This window comes from Somniosus microcephalus, chromosome 7 (genome assembly GCF_052327205.1).
Source record: "Somniosus microcephalus isolate GS21.2 chromosome 7, FLI_Smic_1.0, whole genome shotgun sequence".
NCBI classification, from domain to species: domain Eukaryota; kingdom Metazoa; phylum Chordata; class Chondrichthyes; order Squaliformes; family Somniosidae; genus Somniosus; species Somniosus microcephalus.
In genome coordinates, this window is record NC_140993.1 from 263,122,705 (window position 1) to 263,140,500 (window position 17,796).

The window sequence follows — 17,796 nt, forward strand, 5'->3', positions numbered from 1 at the left end:
GCTATTCACAATATATATTGACCTAGACAAGGGAACTAGATGTAATATCTCCAAGTTGCAGACGACACAAAGGTGGGCATGTGTGCTGTGAGGAGGATGCCGAGAAACTCCAGGATGATTTGGACAGGTTGGGTGATTGGGCAGAAGCATGCCAGATGCAATATAACGTGGATAAATGCGAGGTTATCCACTTTGGTGTCAAAAACAGGAAGGCAGATTATTATCTGAATGGCAATAGATTGGGAGAAGGGGAAGTGCAACGAGACCTGGGTGTCCTTGTGCACCAGTCGCTGAAGGTAAGCATGCAGGTGCAGCAGGCGGTTAAGAAGGCAAATGGTATGTTGACCTTCGTAGCGAGAGGGTTTGAGTACAGGTTAAGGATGTCTTGCTGCAGTTGTACAGGGCCTTGGTGAGACCACATCTTGAGTATTGTGTGCAGTTTTGGTCACCTTATCTGAGGAAGGATGTTCTTGCCATGGAGGGAGTTCAGCGAAAATTCACCAGGCTGATACCTGGGATGGCAGGAATGACGTATGAGGAGAGATTGGGTCGATTGGGCTTATACTCGCTGGAGTTTAGAAGAATGAGAGGGGATCTCATTGAAACTTATAAAATTCTAACAGGACTGGACAGACTAGATGCAAGAAGGATGTTCCCGATGGTCGGGGAGTCCAGAACCAGGGGTCACAGTCTAAGGATAAGGGGTAAGCCATTTAGGACAGAAATTAGGAGGAATTTCTTCACCCAGAGAGTGGTGAACCTGTGGAATTCTCTACCACAGAAGGCAGTTGAGGCCAATTCATTAAATATATTCAAGAAGGAGTTGGATATATTTCTTAAGGCTAAAGGGATCAAGGGATATGGGGAGAAAGCAGTGACAGGGTACTGAATTTGGATGATCAGCTATGATCGCATTGAATGGCGGAGCAGGCTCGAGGGGCCGAATGGCCTACTCCTGCTCCTATCTTCTATGTTTCTATGTAAAAGTGCACAGAACTCTTCTTGCTCCTCCATAGTGCAAACCAGTTAGGGCATCATGGATTGTGATGGTAGCGAAGTCTATGAACCATAACATAATGCCTAACCAGCTGATATATTGCAGTGGGGAATCTGGCGAGCATAAATGAGAGGAAAATCTAAAGTAAATACACGGATTAGTATCTCTAATATGTTTAATTTGCTAGTGATTTAGGACAATACCAATTTGCCTCAAAGATTTGCTTCTCTGGTAGCTTTCAAAAATCAAATTTCTTTTTCAAAACCTGTTGCCATGTTATCAGTATATTTACAAATTGTGTTTCAGATCCTGCCATTAAGCAGGAAATATTCTTTCGCCCTCCACTTCAGAAGAAAATAGATGAATGAAAAAATTATCTGATTCAATTTAAACGTCTACACAGGAAGTAATCTTAAAGCTTCAGCTTGCTTTTTCATCAAATTCCAAGCCATGTTTAGTATGTAGGGAAAACTCTTCAACTGCTGTGATTAGATCTGGAAGATGTGTTATAGTGCTTTAGCATCAGCTCAATAACCTTTAACAATTTGCAGGCTTGGCACCTAACTGGTACTATTGACACTTGCCAAGTTTCATTCACAAATTTCAATGTTACAGAATATCTTGTGCTTGAGAACTTTTATCAGCAGACTTAATGTTTGACTTTTTCAATCCACATCGCTCAGTGATGAATGGTATCAAAGGCGCACCAACATTGCTAATGTCTGCCAAGTCTAGTCTGAAAACTCATTATTCCAGCTTTTTCTACTTTTAACATTTTTTTTCTTGCAGCTGACTCTTGACTTTTAATGTAGCACATTCGGAATGAATAGGCTTTAAAGGACACCAACACAGAACTCTGCTCAAAAAGGTCCAACATTTTCAATGCTAGCTTTGTCCACGCACAGACAATGGTTGCATTTGCTCACACTGTCTCCTTATGTGAGCAAAATAATAAATTGGACTTATTGTCATAACAAATTATCGATCCGTGAGACGTTTCCAGTTCACGGCGTGCCAAGGTTTCAAGCTGAGATTAATATAAAACCATCTGTTCAGAGCTAGGGATCAACATTCCGCTCTTTTGTATCATTGTATACTTCCAAGGTGTTCTCGTCGGCCTTAACAGCAGCCAAAATTTTAGGTTCAGACGTGTTGTTTTGTTTGCTTTTGCTAAGATTCTAGACCATAGGGGTTGATGAGCAGGTAACAGAGAGAAGGTCGAAAGTCAATTTGCCTCACTAATAAAACAGAATTGTATTGGGTTGATTGAATTTTCTTTTTTAATCTGTCTTCAAGATGTTTATGATGGCAGCTGCCATGCACTGCATGAATGAGCAGAAAACGTTCACAGCCTTTCCCATTTTATTTAAAAGTTTGGGCATTATAAGACTCAGTCAGGAACAAGCCTTCAATGTTCAATGTTTTAAAAAAAGCTTTATGGTTCTTGAAAACACTTTGCAGAACATAGATTTATCTAATGTCTTTTTTTATATAATAGCTATTGGGCACTGAACACAACCAGATGTTTACATCATTTGAGAATGCCATTCAGAATGTTTTTACTGGCCACGACTTGTTCATTTTAGAGCTGAAGTTCGCAGCAAGTTATTTTTGTTTGAAAGCTGATTCTCGTGGCTTTCTTTCGATGAATAAATCCAACCAGACATGTCTGTATGGTAACCTATCCAGCCCGCTCCTATTGCACAAAGGGACACGAACCATAAACAGCAAAAAAAATACCACAAAACAAAACTTTGTGACGTACACATTAAAAATGTTTATGCAGGCTATCTTAGGGTTAATAAGTGTCCTGGGCCAGCATTCATTCCTCAACGAACATCACTCAAAAGCACTGACGGAGGTGCCATCTTTCGGATAAGATGTTAAACCGAGATATCTGCCCTCTCAGGTGGACGTTAAAGATCCCATGGCACTATTTCGAAGAAGAGCAGGAGAGTTCTCCGATGTCCTGGCCAATATTTCTCCCTCGACCAACAACACTAAACAAACAAATTATCTGGTCATTATCACATTGCTGTTTTGGGAGCTTGCTTTTTTGCAAGTCTTTTCTTCTTGAGATCATACTATCACTAGCTCAAACATTATTTTAATATTTAAATATTAGCCTATTGCTGTTTCTAAGGATTTCAATTCACTAACTCCAAGCTTTCGAAGTCCAGCAGTCTATCTGTTTATTTCATGATGGAATTTTCATTTGGATGAATATTTCCTCTAATGTGCAAGAGAGATTATTCTCACACCTGACTTTTTATAGGAAAGTCCAGCTCTAATCTTGATCATTTGGAGATTGTGACCTGGAAATTCCTATAGGATGCAATCCCGGTTATTATGCCAGGGTCAGGGAGTGGGGTCAAGAGGAACAGGTCTTTGGCAGGTTCGGGGCACATCTGCCAGGGTATGTCTCTCAAAGGCAAAAATACCAACCCAAGCAGGCCCCTAATAATTGAGAGTATTACATAGAATTTACAGCACAGAAACAAGCCATTCGACCCAATTGGTCTATGCCAGTGTTTATCCTCCATGCCACCCTCCTCTCACCCTACTTCATCTCACCCTATCAGCGTATCCTTCTATTGCTTGCTCCCTCGAGTACTTATCTAGCCTCCCCTTAACTGTATATGCTATTTGCCGCAACCACTTCATGTGGTAGCAAGTTTCACATTCTAACCACTCTCTACGTAAATTTGCCTGAATTCCCTGTTGGATTTATTAGTGACTATCTTATATAGTTTTGGAGTAACTCTTTACATTCACTGTGCATCTATTTAGAGTATAGAATTTTATACCAAATACCAAGAAATATAAAAAAATTAAAAGATTGAACAAATTTTCATCTTTCCTTCCTTACCAGATATCTCTGCAACAGTACATTGTGTTACCAGAAAGGTTTTGCTTATGTAAACGTTATTTTTAAATTCAAGACTTTTATTTAGAACCTCCCTTTAAACTTAAACAATTGTATAGTCCACTCAGAACTTGCTACTTGTTTAAATGAACATTAGTTATTTTTTTGTTCTGATTATTTATATACATAAAAGAAATACAGTTGGTGTAGCCATTTAAAATACATTAGGAAAATAGGAACATTTAGCCCCTCGAGCCTGTTCCGCCATTCAATGAGATCATGGCTGATCTGCAGCCTAACTCTATATACCCGCCTTTGCCCCATAGCCCTTAATACCTTTGGTTAACAAAAATCTATCAATCTCAGATTTAAAATTAACAATTGATCTACCATCAATTGCCATTTACGGAAGAGAGTTCCAAACTTCTACCGCCCTTCTGTGTGTAGAGTGTTTCCTAACTTCACTCCTGAAAGGCCTGGGACTAGTTTTTAGACTATGACCCCTAGTCCTAGACTCCCCAACCAGCGGAAATAGTTCCTCTCTATGCTATCAGTTTCCCTTAATATCTTGCAAACTTCAATCCAATCACCCCTTAACCTTCTAAATTCCAGGTTTTTGTGACTGGAAGCCTGTGTCCAGTGGTGTACCGCAGGGATCGGTGCTGGGTCCTTTGCTGTTTGTAGTGTACATTAATGATTTAGATATGAATGTAGGAGGTGTGATCAGTAAGTTCGCATGTGACGTGAAAATTGGTGGAGTGGTAAATAGCGAGGAGGGAAGCCTCAGGCTGCAGGACGATATAGACGGGTTGCTTAGATGGGCAGAACAGTGGCAAATGGAATTTAACCCTGAAAAGTGTGAGGTGATGCATTTTGGGAGGACTGAGTATCAAGGGAATACTCAATGAATGGTAGGTCCCTAGGAAGGACAGAGGATCAGAGGGGCCTTGGTGTGCATGTACATAGACCCCTGAAGGCAGCAGGACAGGTAGATAAGGTGGTTAAAAAGGCATATGGGATACTTTCCTTCATTAGCTGAGGCATAGAATATAAGAGCAGGGAGGTTATGATGGAGCTGTACAAAACGCTAGTTAGGCCACAGCTGGAATACTGTGTGCAGTTCTGGTCGCCACACTATAGGAAGGGTGTGATTGCATTGGAGAGGGTGCAGAGGAGATTCACCAGGATGTTACCTGGGCTGGAGCGCTTCAGCTATGAAGAGAGACTGGACAGGCTGGGTTTGTTTTCCTTAGAGCAGAGAAGGCTGAGGGGGGACCTGATTGAGGTGTACAGAATTATGAGGGGCATAGATAGGATAGATAGAAAGGAACTTTTCCCCTCAGTAGAGGAGTCAATAACCAGGGGGCATAGTTTCAAGGTAAGGGGCAGGAGGTTTAGAGGGGATTTGAGGAAGAACTTTTTCACCCAGAGGGTGGTTGGAATCTGGAACTCACTGCCTGAAAGAGTGGTAGAGGCAGGAACCCTCACAACATTCAAGAAGCATTTAGATGAGCACTTGAAATGCCATAGCATACAAGGCTACGGACCAAGTGCTGGAAAATGGGATTAGAATAGACAGGGCTTGATGGCCGGCGCAGACACGATGGGCCAAAGGGCCTCTTTCTGTGCTGTATAACTATGACTCTATGAATAGAACCCTAGTTTGTGTAATCTCTCCTCGTAATTTAACCCTTGAAGTCCGGGTATCATTCTGGTAAACCTACGCTGCACTCCCTCCAAGGCCAATATATCCTTCCTAAGGTGTGGTGCCCAGAACTGCTCCCAGTGCTCCAGGTGAGGTCTAACCAGGGCTTTGTAGAGCTTTACAAAGTATAGCAGTACAAAATATAAAACCTGCTCAGAGTCGTTCCCATTGTGAGTCCTTTCCCATTCACAGCGTTTTTCCTGTATCTGTGTTCAGATCTCTTACTGTATTTGGTGACTGTAGTTGCTGGAGATCAGTTAGCTTGGGAACACCCCCAAAAATGCTGGAGCTATGTAGGCGAGATGGGTATAAGGTGCACCTCCTACCCCAAGCAGAATTTCTTACCATGGTTTCAATGGGGTCGAAACTCAACATGTCCTACATGCTCTGCCTCAAGTTATAGTCTGAACATATTATTGTGAAATATGTAACTTTTTTCTGTCTTTACATAGAATAGAAACAGCCCATTCATCCCAACCAGTCCATGCCAGCGTTTATACTCCACTTGAGCCACCTCCCATCCTTCCTCATCTATACCAGCATAACCCTCTTCCTTCTCCCTCATGTGCTTATCTAGCTTCCCCTTAAGTTATCTATACGATTCGCCCCAACTACTCCCTGTGGCAGCGAGTTCCACATTCTCACCACTCTCTGGGTAAAGAAGTTTCTCCTGAATTCCCTATTTGATTTCTTGGTGACTATCTTATATTGACGGCCTCTAGATTTGCTCTTCCCCACAAGTGGAAACACTCTCTCTGTGTCTCCTCTATCAAAACCTTTTGTAACTTTGAAGACCTCTATTAGGTCACCCCTCAGCCTTTTCTTTTCAAGTTACAAACCTTATTTTCAATATAACAGCATCCGCAGCCTCTGGCTTAGTGATTCTTCTGACAATAAACTTTCTATGCCAACAGCAAAGGAATTCAAGTTTCAGCCTAATCATCTGAAGGTATAAGCTTCGAGTCCCTGTTCAGAAGGTATAAGCTTCGAGTCCCTGTTCAGAAGGTATAAGCTTTGAGTCCCTGTTCAGAAGGTATAAGCTTCGAGTCCCTGTTCAGAAGGTATAAGCTTCGAGTCCTTGTTCAGAAGGTATAAGCTTCGAGTCCCTGTTCAGAAGGTATAAGCTTCGAGTCCTTGTTCAGAAGGTATAAGCTTCGAGTCCCTGTTCAGAAGGTATAAGCTTCGAGGCCCTGTTCAGAAGGTATAAGCTTCGAGTCCTTGTTCAGAAGGTATAAGCTTTGAGTCCTTGTTCAGAAGGTAGTGCTTTTCTTTGCAAGAAGAAGGAAGAGTCAATGAGTCAGGTATTCATCCAAGAGCTGTGGAAGGAGAAGTTTAACGGACCGTATGACCTAATTTACTAAACAGGTTTGCTTATGCTTTTATGGGTATTTTAGTTCTGGCCTCTCACCCTAGAACTCAGGGACAGTTTCACTGATACATACATATGCTGCTCCTCTGCTTTGCTTACATCTCTGCAGTACCCCTCACACAACTAAAATGTCTCAGGGTGCTTAACAAGGTAGATACTAGACGGGGAACAATATGAGTGGGGGGCGGTTCCAGTATTAGGGTTGCCACCCCTCCAGGATTGCCCTGGAGTCTCCGGGAATGGTGAGAATGTGGAACTCGCTGCCACAGGGAGTAGTTGGGGTGAATCGTATAGATAACTTAAGGGGAAGCTAGATAAGCTCCAGGACACTGCTGTGAATAACCCAGAAGAAAAATCACAGGGACATTAAAAAAAAGTGTATTTTTTTTTCATTTTCTTTAAACACTTTCATTTATTAAAGTTATAAAAATATTGGAGAGAGGTAAATAAAGGCAGTTTGACCGGGTGGGGCGGTTGGAGGTGGGAAGTCATGTGATGTAAACTCCAGAAATACGTCGAACCAAAGTTGGCAACCCTACAGAGCGTAGAAACTGATAGAGCTCATTTTAATTCATAGCATTAAGCACATACATTTATATTGTCAGTTAATAGCAGAAAACGTGTGCAGATTTGAATGGGTATTTCAGTACTCTGTACAACTCGAAAGTAGAAACAAGGGCAGACACTCTTTAAAGTTGGCACTTGCTTTTATTCGCTTATTCATTTGAACAATGATCATCTCATCCAAATAAATTACCTGCTAGATTCTGTGAAGAGCTAATCGGGTGGAATGGGTACAACATAAAAAAAACTTTTTAAGTCTTTACTTAAATGGCTTCACTTAGTAGCAAATACACCATTTCATCTTTTGTAAAGATTACCATTCACAAATGTACATCTCTGCATTGCTGTGGAAGGTTTGTTTTGGTAGCTCTACCACAAGTGGCCTATAAACAGAAACTCATTCCAGTGGTTTTGAATCAGTTTAAGTGCATAACCATTCAACTACTTTGTGACATTTTCTTTACCAATTGGTTTGCTTTTGTGGAACATAAGTGACTGCATCATTCCAATTTATATTAATTTAATACAAATAGAACTGTTACAGAAAGGAAAACACAAGTGTTATGCTCGGCGTAACACAGAGGACTGATATAGTAGCACCCTACTAATCTTCAATAAGATTAGTAATTTTAAATGATCAGTCATCATTTTTACTAATGAAATATTTGAGATCACGTGGCTTTTTAAAAAAAATCCAATTATCATTTAATGGCACAAACTTCAATTTGGCTACATCATAAATTTCATACCCAATAATCATGCTTGACTTCTCTATCAGGGTAATTGTTCCATTTATTAAAAACCCATCTCTGCGGAGGCCCCAATTTTTAATCTACTGAACTGAATCCACCATTTCCATTGCCCATTTGATAGGGGTGAAGAACATAAAGTACATGAGCTTGTACACTATATTTACGAGTCTCTTTTATTGGTTCTCCTCCCTTGAAGATTCACTGCTCCGTTTAGATATGTTCCTTGCGAACCGTCTAATTCCAGGCGACCGAACTTCGACAGCTTCCGATTCCTCTGTTTCCTCCTCGTAAGGATCATCTGGTCGGATGGGACGAGGCTCTGGATAGGAGGACTGGGAGTATGGGTTTGGGTAGGGGTAGGACCCATGATATATGTACGGATCTTGCTCATCGTAAGGGTCATAGGTTTGGTAGGAGTTTGGAGGCAATTGTACTACAGGAATGTCTTGATCGGTTGGATCACCGTATCCACCTTAAACCCACCACCACCAACAGTATCCATAGTTAGCACAGGAGGGGAGGCAGAAGATTAAATATGATTAGGATATTAGAACATTATTTGTAAATTCAAAAAGCTGTTTGGTACTTGATGTAAATTTTAACGGGTAAATTTAAAATACACACCAGTAATAAGCATCAGCACAGACTGACAAGACCACCAGAGATGGGCACACACAGACAGCACGGAGAGAATCCAGCACCAGGGTGATAGGAAGAAAATGACAAAACGCAGACAAATTGTTTCTTTTGTTTTTTCTCCAGATTTGTCTTTTTGATCTATAAATGGCTATTCACTGTTAGAAGGTGTAGTGCAAGCTGATGGGGTTTACGGTAGCCAGAATGACACAAATTGGTGCTGTCACTGCACTTTTGGTTGGAATTCAGAATTCCCACAGAATGTGCTTGGGGAGGAAGTGCAATTTTTGCCTCCAAAACAAACAAAATCTTCAAACTATTTGCGAACGTTATGTAATTCGACCTAGTCCCACGACGCACAGGATATTCTCTCTCAGTAAGGTTGATTAGAGAGCGATTAATGATAGAAAGTTTGGTGCCTCTTAAATGAACGAAGCTGCATTTTAATTTTTTTTCATCGTTTAAAGCAGATGAATAAAATAAAATGGATGATGTTTGAAAGTAATTTGGTTTCATAAAACAGGTAGGTGATTGTTAGATCGATTAGTTCATACATAATCATTAAACGTGGTTAGCGGGGATAAATCCAGCCCTGGTTTGCCTTGTTGCAAAAATATTTGCCTCTGTGGAGGAGCTGCTGCTGCTCAGTGTAAGTAGAAGGGAAACATCTGGTAGTGGCTGTTTGATGGTGGTTAATGTTTCGTTGAGTTTAGCCTGGATGAGGCAAGATGGGACAAAACAGGTGCCCAGAACTCTGCACCTGTCCTAGGTGACGGAGAGTGCTAGAGAAATAAGCTAGTACCTAGTTCATAGTTGATAATCATTGTAAACATCTTGACCTTTACATTATTGGCGGAATGGATGGGGTTGAAGAGGAAGGGAAGACGAGGACAAACAGAAACACATACAACAGTCAGTAAAAAACAAAATTACAAGCAAGCAGAAGCCAAAATTATAACCTTTAACATTATTTTTTTTAAAGGGAGCAGTCTAAGAGATGCTACTGCTCATTATCCTCCCAGTTCCCATTATCATTGCCTCAATCTTGTGTAAAATTCATATTTTTTCCTCCATTATTATATATATATTACAATTATATTGTTATATAGAATTACATAGAGTGTACAGCACAGAAACAGGCCATTCGGCCCAACTGGTCCATGCTGGTATTTATGTTCCACACCAGCCTCCTCCCACCCTACTTCCTCTCACCCTATCAGCACATCCTTCTATTCCTTTCTCGGCTTCCCTTTAAATGCATCTATGCTATTTGCCTCAACTACTCCTTGTGGTAGCGAGTTCCACATATTGTTGCTGTAACAGCCATAAAGGCTCTTAGTTCTTTGTCCTCAATGGTAAGTTTTTAACAAAATCCCCAATTTCTGTTAGACCTAGTGCCAATTTCAAGGTGAAGGCAGCAAAAGTCTCAGGACATTGCAAAGCTGCAGAGCGTTACATGCAATTCTGCCGGAGCTATACTTACAAGTGCAGCATACTTTAATTGCTTTAACTACGCCCCATCTGTAACAGTGGTAGACACACAAGTACAAACTACTGCAACTGCATTGCAATACTTTAAGCAAATCTGTGACTCCTCAAGTAAGAAAGCAACAGATTGTAACTGAAGGTAAGACCAAAAAAAAAATGCACGTACAAAAATACAGAACAGCAAACTTAACGTTTTCTGACATCTGACTTTTACAAAACAAACAACACCACAGTAACTAGATTAGCAATAAGGTGACCATGTTCATTGAGTAAAGTTTCATACCTCCAATATTGTAGCCAGCGCAGGAAGATGGGTCACAGTATCCAGGTGGGCCAGGTGGTCCTCTTGGGCCACTGGCTCCTGTATGTCCTGAGCTACCTTGTCGTCCTGGAAGGCCTGGTGATCCTTGGCTACCCGTCCGTCCTTCCCCTTGAGGGCCTGCAATTGGTAAATGAGTGAATGAATGCGATAGACTGAATAAAGATCAGAAGAATGTTCGTGCGCAGCCTCAATAGCAGTTTTTTTTCCTCCCTTTTTTCTTGTTACTCTCCTCCCAACGCTTCCCCCAGGACATTGATTATTTGATGAGATATGATTCCAATGATCAACTTCAGATACCTTGCCAATGTAGCCATCTTCATATGTGAGCCTAGATAGGAAGTGACTTGCGCATCCCCAATTTCCTTCGCCCCACCATTGGCGGCCACGCCTTTAGCTGTCTAGGCCCTAAGCTCTGGAATTCCCTCCCTAAACCTCTCCACCTCTCCTCCTTTTAGACACTCTTTCAAACCTACCAAACATTTGGTCCCCTGACTTAATGGCCCAGAAATTCAGGTCTCCACGGGTGAGTACGCACGGGGTACTCACTCGTAGGCCCAATGGAAGTGCCAGTTTCGTGCATGCACTGCGCCTGCGCAGGAAACTGGAACTTCCGTTCCCTTGAAAGAAGGGGTTCAGAGGTGGAACGCGTGCGCCGGAGAGGCAGCGCGTGCGCATCGAACTTATGTTTTTTTTCCAGGTTTTTCCGGGAGGGTAAGTCTCCAGGAGTTACACATAAAAAGCAGGCGTAAGGCCTGCTTTTAACAAGGTAAGTGGTGAATTAATTAAAATTTAAAAAACATTTCCACAGGTTTATTATTTTTAAATACTTTAAAGAAAGGTAAGTTTATTTTTAGCCCCGTTAGAAAATGTAATTAATTTTTTCAAAAATTTAAATTGTTTAAATTAGTTATTTTATATTATTTATAGTTATTTTAAAAATGTGATGGTTTTTAAAAAATTTATTTGAAGTTTTAGTGATGTTTTGGAGCTTATAGTATTTATGGTTTTGACAGCTCTTCCTGTCAATTTTATGAATGGGCATTTCCCTGCTACCATTGGCTCTCCATGGCCCACATGATCCCAGGGGACACATTGAACTAACTGTGCCCCTGGGATACGCAAGTACTGCGCGCCGGCAGTTATAGGAGGCCCAGGATCGGAATCCCATGCAGGCCGACAGCTCAACGGCCGGCGCACTAGGCAAGCGCAGGTCGCAGGCTTGCACCCGCGGGAAGCCCCCGACCCAAATTTCTGGGCCATTGTCTCCTTAAGTGGTTCGGTGTCAAATTTTGTTTGATACTGCTCCTGTGAAGCACCATGGGACATTTTACTATGTTAAAGGCACTCTATAAATGCAGTTAGTTGCTGTTGTGTCAGAGGGCTATTTGCTCTCACAGGGGCATCGCAGCCAACATTCGCTCCTGCCCTCAACCTCCCCATGTCCTGCAGGACATCAATGAATATCGATTCAGAGTGGGAACCCTGTTTGATTTTCCTCTCCTCAACTTGGGATTCTGAGCGCAATTGTAGTGTGTCAGTGAGTGAAGCAGCAAATATATTCTGAACCTTTTGAATGTCATTCTTTAACCAGCTGAGCCATCAGGGCAGCCTTCATTGTGCCGGTTTGCTTTCATTAGCAATCCAAGTCTGTTCACAGAGACTTCATCCAAAAACAGAAAGAGCTTGTAACCTTTTTTTCTTTCAAATATTGTACTTTCATTATTTTCAATATTAATTGTGTTAGTTTTTAACAATGATGTAATGCTACCCTGTATTTATTAATTCAAATGTATATTTAATATTCTCATGCCACAACTATCTTGAACTCAAAACAGAAACCAGCTGTAAACACAATGTATCAAATGCTTTTCTCTTCCAGATACTGATTGATCTTATGTGTATTTCTAACATTTTCAGTATTTATTCCAGAAATTCAACATTTGCTACTGTTCATGTCTGCTTGTGATTTGTCTTCCGACCATTACAGGGAATTTCCCAGTTAATAAGAATCTGAGGGCTGAATGGAAAAAAGGTGAATGACCGACACAATTGTGACTTTTTAGTTAAGATTTAAATATATGTAATTAAATGTTAATAATTATGAAATAAAAACTGAAAATACTGGAAATACTCAACAGGTCAGGCAGCATCTGTGGCAAGAGAAACAGAGTTAACGTTTCTGGTCGATGACCTTTCATCGGAAATGGAAAATGTTAGAAATGTAACAGGTTTTAAACAAATACAGAAGCAGGGAAAGGGGGAGGGGAGGAAAGAACAAAAGGGAAGGTCTATGATGGGGTGAAAGGCAGGAGAGATTAAATGACAAAAGGGATGATGGTGCAAGGCAAAAGAGGATGGTAATGGGACAAGTAAAGAAACAAAAGAATCAATAACTATGATACTGCTTGCCTCAGTTGTTCCATTGCATGAAATGTTTTCCATAGTTCTGTCACCTTGAGGAGATTGATATAATCATTTCTAATAGCAAAAAAGTTCTATTGTATTCACAAAGTGATAGACTAATCCCACAAGAGAAAACAAGCCTAATGTTGCAGCCTCCCTATAGCTGCAGAGAATCCAAAAGATGCCTTCCACCTCCTCTACCATCACCCATAATGACTATAGAGTAATGATAATGGGGGACTTCAATTATCCTAATATAGACTGGGATAGTAATAGTGTATAGGGCAGAGAGGGGGAAGAATTTCTGAAGTGTGTTCTGGAGAACTTTCTTGATCAGAAGGAGGCATTGCTGGATCTGGTTCTGGAGCAAGTGTCAGTAGGTGAACATTTAGGGAATAGTGATCATAGTATCATAAGTTTTAGATTAGCTATGGGAAAGGACAGGGAGCAATCTAAAGTAAAAATACTTAATTGGAGGAAGGCCAATTTCAATGGGATGAGAACGGATCTAGCCCGGGTAAATTGGAATCAAAGATTGGCAGGCAAAACTGTAATGGAACAATGGGCTGCCTTTAAAGAGGAAATAGTTCGGGTACAGTTGAGGTACATTTCCACTAGGGGGAAAGATAGGGCAACTAAAGTCAGAGCTCCCTGGATGACGAAAGAGATAGAGAGTAAGATGAAGCAGAAAAAGAGCATGTATGACAGATGTCAGGTCGAGAATACATCTGAGAATCAGGCCAAATATAGAAAGTTCAGAGGAGAAGTGAAAAAGAAAATAAGAAGGGCAAAGAGAGTTTATGAGAATAGAATGGCAGCTAACATAAAAGGTAATCAAAAAGTCTTCTTTAGGCATATAAATAGTAAACGGGTAGTAAGAGAAAGGGTGGGGCTGATTAGGGACCGAAAAGGAGACCTACGCATGGAGGCAGACGGCATGGCTGAGGTGCTAAATGAGTACTTTGCATCTGTCTTCACCAAGGAAGAAGATGCTGCCATAGACATAGTGAAGGAGGAGGTAGAGGAGATACTGGATGGAATAAAAATTGATAAAGAGGAGGTACTAGAAAGGCTGGCTGTACTTAAAGTAGATAAGTCACCAGGACCAGATGGGATGCATCCTAGGACTCTGAGGGAAGTGAAGGAAGAAGTCGCAGAGGTATTGGCCATAATCTTCCAATCCTCCTTAGAAACAGGGGTGGACTGGAGAATTGCAAATGTTAGACCCTTGTTCAAAAAAGGGTGTAAAGATAAACCCAGCAACAACAGGCCAGTCAGTTTAACCTTGGTGGTGGGAAGCTTTTAGAAACAATAATCAGGGACAAAATTAACAGTCACTTGGACAAGTGTGGATTAATTAAGGAAAGCCAGCACGGATTTGTTAAAGGCAAATCGTGTTTACAGAGAGGGTTGATGAGGACAATGCGGTTGACATGGTGTACATGGACTTCCAAAAGGTGTTTGATAAAGTACCACAAAATAAGCTTGCCAGCAAAGTTGAAGCCCATGGAATAAAAGGGACAGTGGCAGCATGGGTACGAAATTGGCTAAGTGACAGGAATCAGTAGTGGTGAACGGTTGTTTTTCGGACTGGAGGAAGGTTCACACTGGTGTTCCTCGGGTCGGTTCTAGGACCACTGCTTTTCTTGATATATATTAATGACTTGGATGTGGGTGTACAGGGCACTATTTCAAAATTTGCAGATGACACAAAACTTTGAAGTATAGTGAACAGTGAGGAGGATAGTGATAGACTTCAGGAAGACATAGACAGGCTGGTGGAATGGGCGGACACGTGGCAGATGAAATTTAATGCAGAAAAGTGTGAAGTGATACATTTTGGTAGAAAGAATGAAGAGAGGGAATATAAACTAAAGGGTACAATCCTAAAGAGGGTGCATGATCAGAGAGACCTGGGGGTATATGTGCACAAATTATTGAAAGTGGCAGGACAGGTTGAGAAAGCAGTTAAAAAAGCTTATGGGATCCTGGGCTTCATGAATAGAGGTATAGAGTACAAAAGCATGGAAATTATGATGAATCTTTATAAAACACTGGTTCGGCCTCAACTGGATTATTGTGTTCAATTCTGGGCACCGCACTTTAGGAAGGATGTGAAGGCCTTAGAGAGGGTGCAGAAAAGATTTACAAGAATGATTCCAGGGATGAAGGACTTCAGTTATGTCGATAGACTGGAGAAGCTGGGGTTGTTCTCCTTAGAGCAGAGAAGATTGAGAGGAGATTTGATAGAGGTGTTCAAAATCATGAGGGATCTGAACAGAATAGATAAAGAGAAATTATTCCCATTGGCAAGAGGGTCGAGAACCAGAGGACACAGATTTAAGGTGATTGGCAGAAGAACCAAAGGCGACATGAGGAAAAACTTTTTTAATCAGCGAGTGGTTAGGATCTGGAATGCACTGCCTGAGGGTGGTGGAGGCAGATTCAATTGTGGCTTTCAAAAGGGAATTGGATAAGTACCTGAAGGAAAAAAATTTGCAGGGCTACGGGGAAAGGGCGGGGGAGTGGGACTAGCTGAAGTGCTCTTGCAGAGAGCTGGCAGGGGCTTGATGGACCGAATGGCCTTCTTCTGTGCTGTAACCATTGTAGGATTCTATGATTCTAATGAGACCACCAGGGATCAGAGGCGCAGTGCCAGAGTACATACTGATAAATGCCCACTGGACCAGCAAAAAGCATATGGACTGTGAATTTTTTGGGGAGTTCCACATATGCTTGACATCAACCTGATCCCTCCGCCCTCTAGAGATCGAGTTCATATTTCCATGACAGGAAATTTTAACAAAATTCAAACAATAGCCAGAGCTGCCGTGATGCCAGGAAACTTTGGGCAGAAGACCAGAATTTGCACTTTACAGTCACACAAAGATTATTTATTGTAACCACTCCCTAATTTTTCCAAGGACCAGGTTCTGGCCACTAGTTTGTCCACCTGTATTCCAAAGCATACATTTGGGATTTTGTCAACTTGAAAGTAGAATTTTGAACCTCAATCCACAGTTCTAGACTGAGATTCCCCTGACCGCTCATCCATAATTCACGAGGCTTTAGGATGAAGCCCAAAAGCGATCATCTAAAGTTTTGCCCAATATGGACCTTTTGCATTCAAATGCACCTGTGCCTTTAAAAAAAGTGCTGGAGCAAATCTGGAGAGAGTTTCCAAGAGGGAATTTCACCAGAAGAGCCATGGGAAATTGGGTTGAATATCATTTACCCCATTTCTCCGGGGCTTCTGTGGCTCTTCCCCCAAAGTTACAGCAGATAAGTGGAGAACCCCCATGGACATTCATCCCACATGTCACACTGTGCTTGTGTGATGTGTTGTTGGGGCTCTGCTGAAGGTTTTCCCTCATTACGACAGCTAGTCTGCTATGGCTGGAGCCACAACTTGTACTGAAGTGATGAGATGGATAGTCCTATGCTTATTGTTAGACAGTAAAAAGAAAGACATTTATATAGCGCCTTCCAGACCTCAGGACATCCCAAAGCGCTTTACAGCCAATAAAGTACTTTTTAAAGTGTAGTCACTGTTGTAATGTAGGAAATGCGGTAGCCAATTTGCGCACAGCAAGCTCCCACACACAACAATGTGATAATGACCAGATCATCTTTTTTTTGTGGTGTTGGTTGAGGGATAATTATTGGCCCAGGACACTCGGATAACTCCCCTGCTCTTCTTCGAAATAGTGCCATGGGATCTTTTACATCCACCTGACAGGGCAGACAGGGCCTCAGTTTAATGTCTCATCTGAAAGACGGCACCTCAGACAGTGCAGCACTCCCTCAGTACTGCACTGGGTGTGTCAGCCTGGATTTTGTGCTCAAGTCTCTGGAGTGGGACTTGAACCCACAATCTCCTGACTCAGAGGCGAGAGTAGAAAACTGCTCACAAAACGAGCAATACATTTGTGAAGCATAAAACCTGTGGTTGAATAGTGCAGCATGAAACCAGCGCTTTACCTGGCGCTCCTGCTGGTCCTCTTGGTCCCTGCTTGCTGAGGCCTGAAGCTCCCCGATCTCCTTTCTCACCCGACAAACCTATGAAAATTCAACAACTTGAACAAACTCACACCACCGTACATGGAACACAGGCTACTGCTCACCTTTCGAGTGCAGTACCAAACTCAATTGTTTCAACTAAATGACAGCGTTTTTGTTAGCATTGACACGTTGTTTACATTCTCTTTGATGCTCACCAGAATGTTACCAGGGCTCCAAGAGTTAAATTATGAGGAGAGATTACATAAACTAGGCTGGTATTCCCTGGAATATAGACGGTTAAGGGGTAATTTGATTGAGGTTTTTAAGGTTTTGAAAGGAATTGATTGGGTAGATAGAGAGAAACTTTGTTCTGCTGGTGGGGGAGTCTAGGACAAGGGGACATAACCTTAAAATCAGAGCCAGGCCATTCAGGAGAGAAGTTAGGAAACAGTTCTTCACCGAAAAGGTGGTAGAAGTGTGGAACTCTCTCCCACAAAAAGCAGTAGATGCTAGCTCAATTAATTATTTTAAATCTGAGATTGATAGCTTTTTGGTAGCCAATGGTATTAAGGGATATGGAGCCAAGGCAGGTGGATAGAGTTAGGATGCAGATCAGCCATGATACAGTTGAATGGCGGAACTGGCTCGAGGGGCTGAATGGCCCACTCCTGTTCCTATGTTCCTTCCTATGT

At 41.7% G+C, this 17,796-nt stretch overlaps 1 protein-coding gene across 4 annotated transcripts in view; it reads right to left on the reverse strand.

The window, feature by feature from the left end:
* Window positions 1-7,625: 7,625 nt before the first annotated feature.
* Window positions 7,626-17,796, reverse strand: part of col14a1a (collagen, type XIV, alpha 1a) — a 278,665-nt gene continuing 268,494 nt past the window's right edge. For 3 of the 4 annotated variants that reach the window (XM_085993692.1, XM_085993691.1, XM_085993690.1), the window contains 3 exons: window positions 17,084-17,161; window positions 10,661-10,816; window positions 7,626-8,725 (listed from right to left, as the gene is read on the reverse strand). In XM_085993692.1, coding sequence (XP_085849818.1) covers window positions 8,427-8,725; window positions 10,661-10,816; window positions 17,084-17,161 — 533 coding nt within the window. In that variant the 3' untranslated portion in view covers window positions 7,626-8,426. Of the gene's footprint in view, window positions 9,729-10,660; window positions 10,817-17,083; window positions 17,162-17,796 lie in introns of all 4 variants that reach the window. The other variant, XM_085993693.1, reaches the window with a different exon arrangement.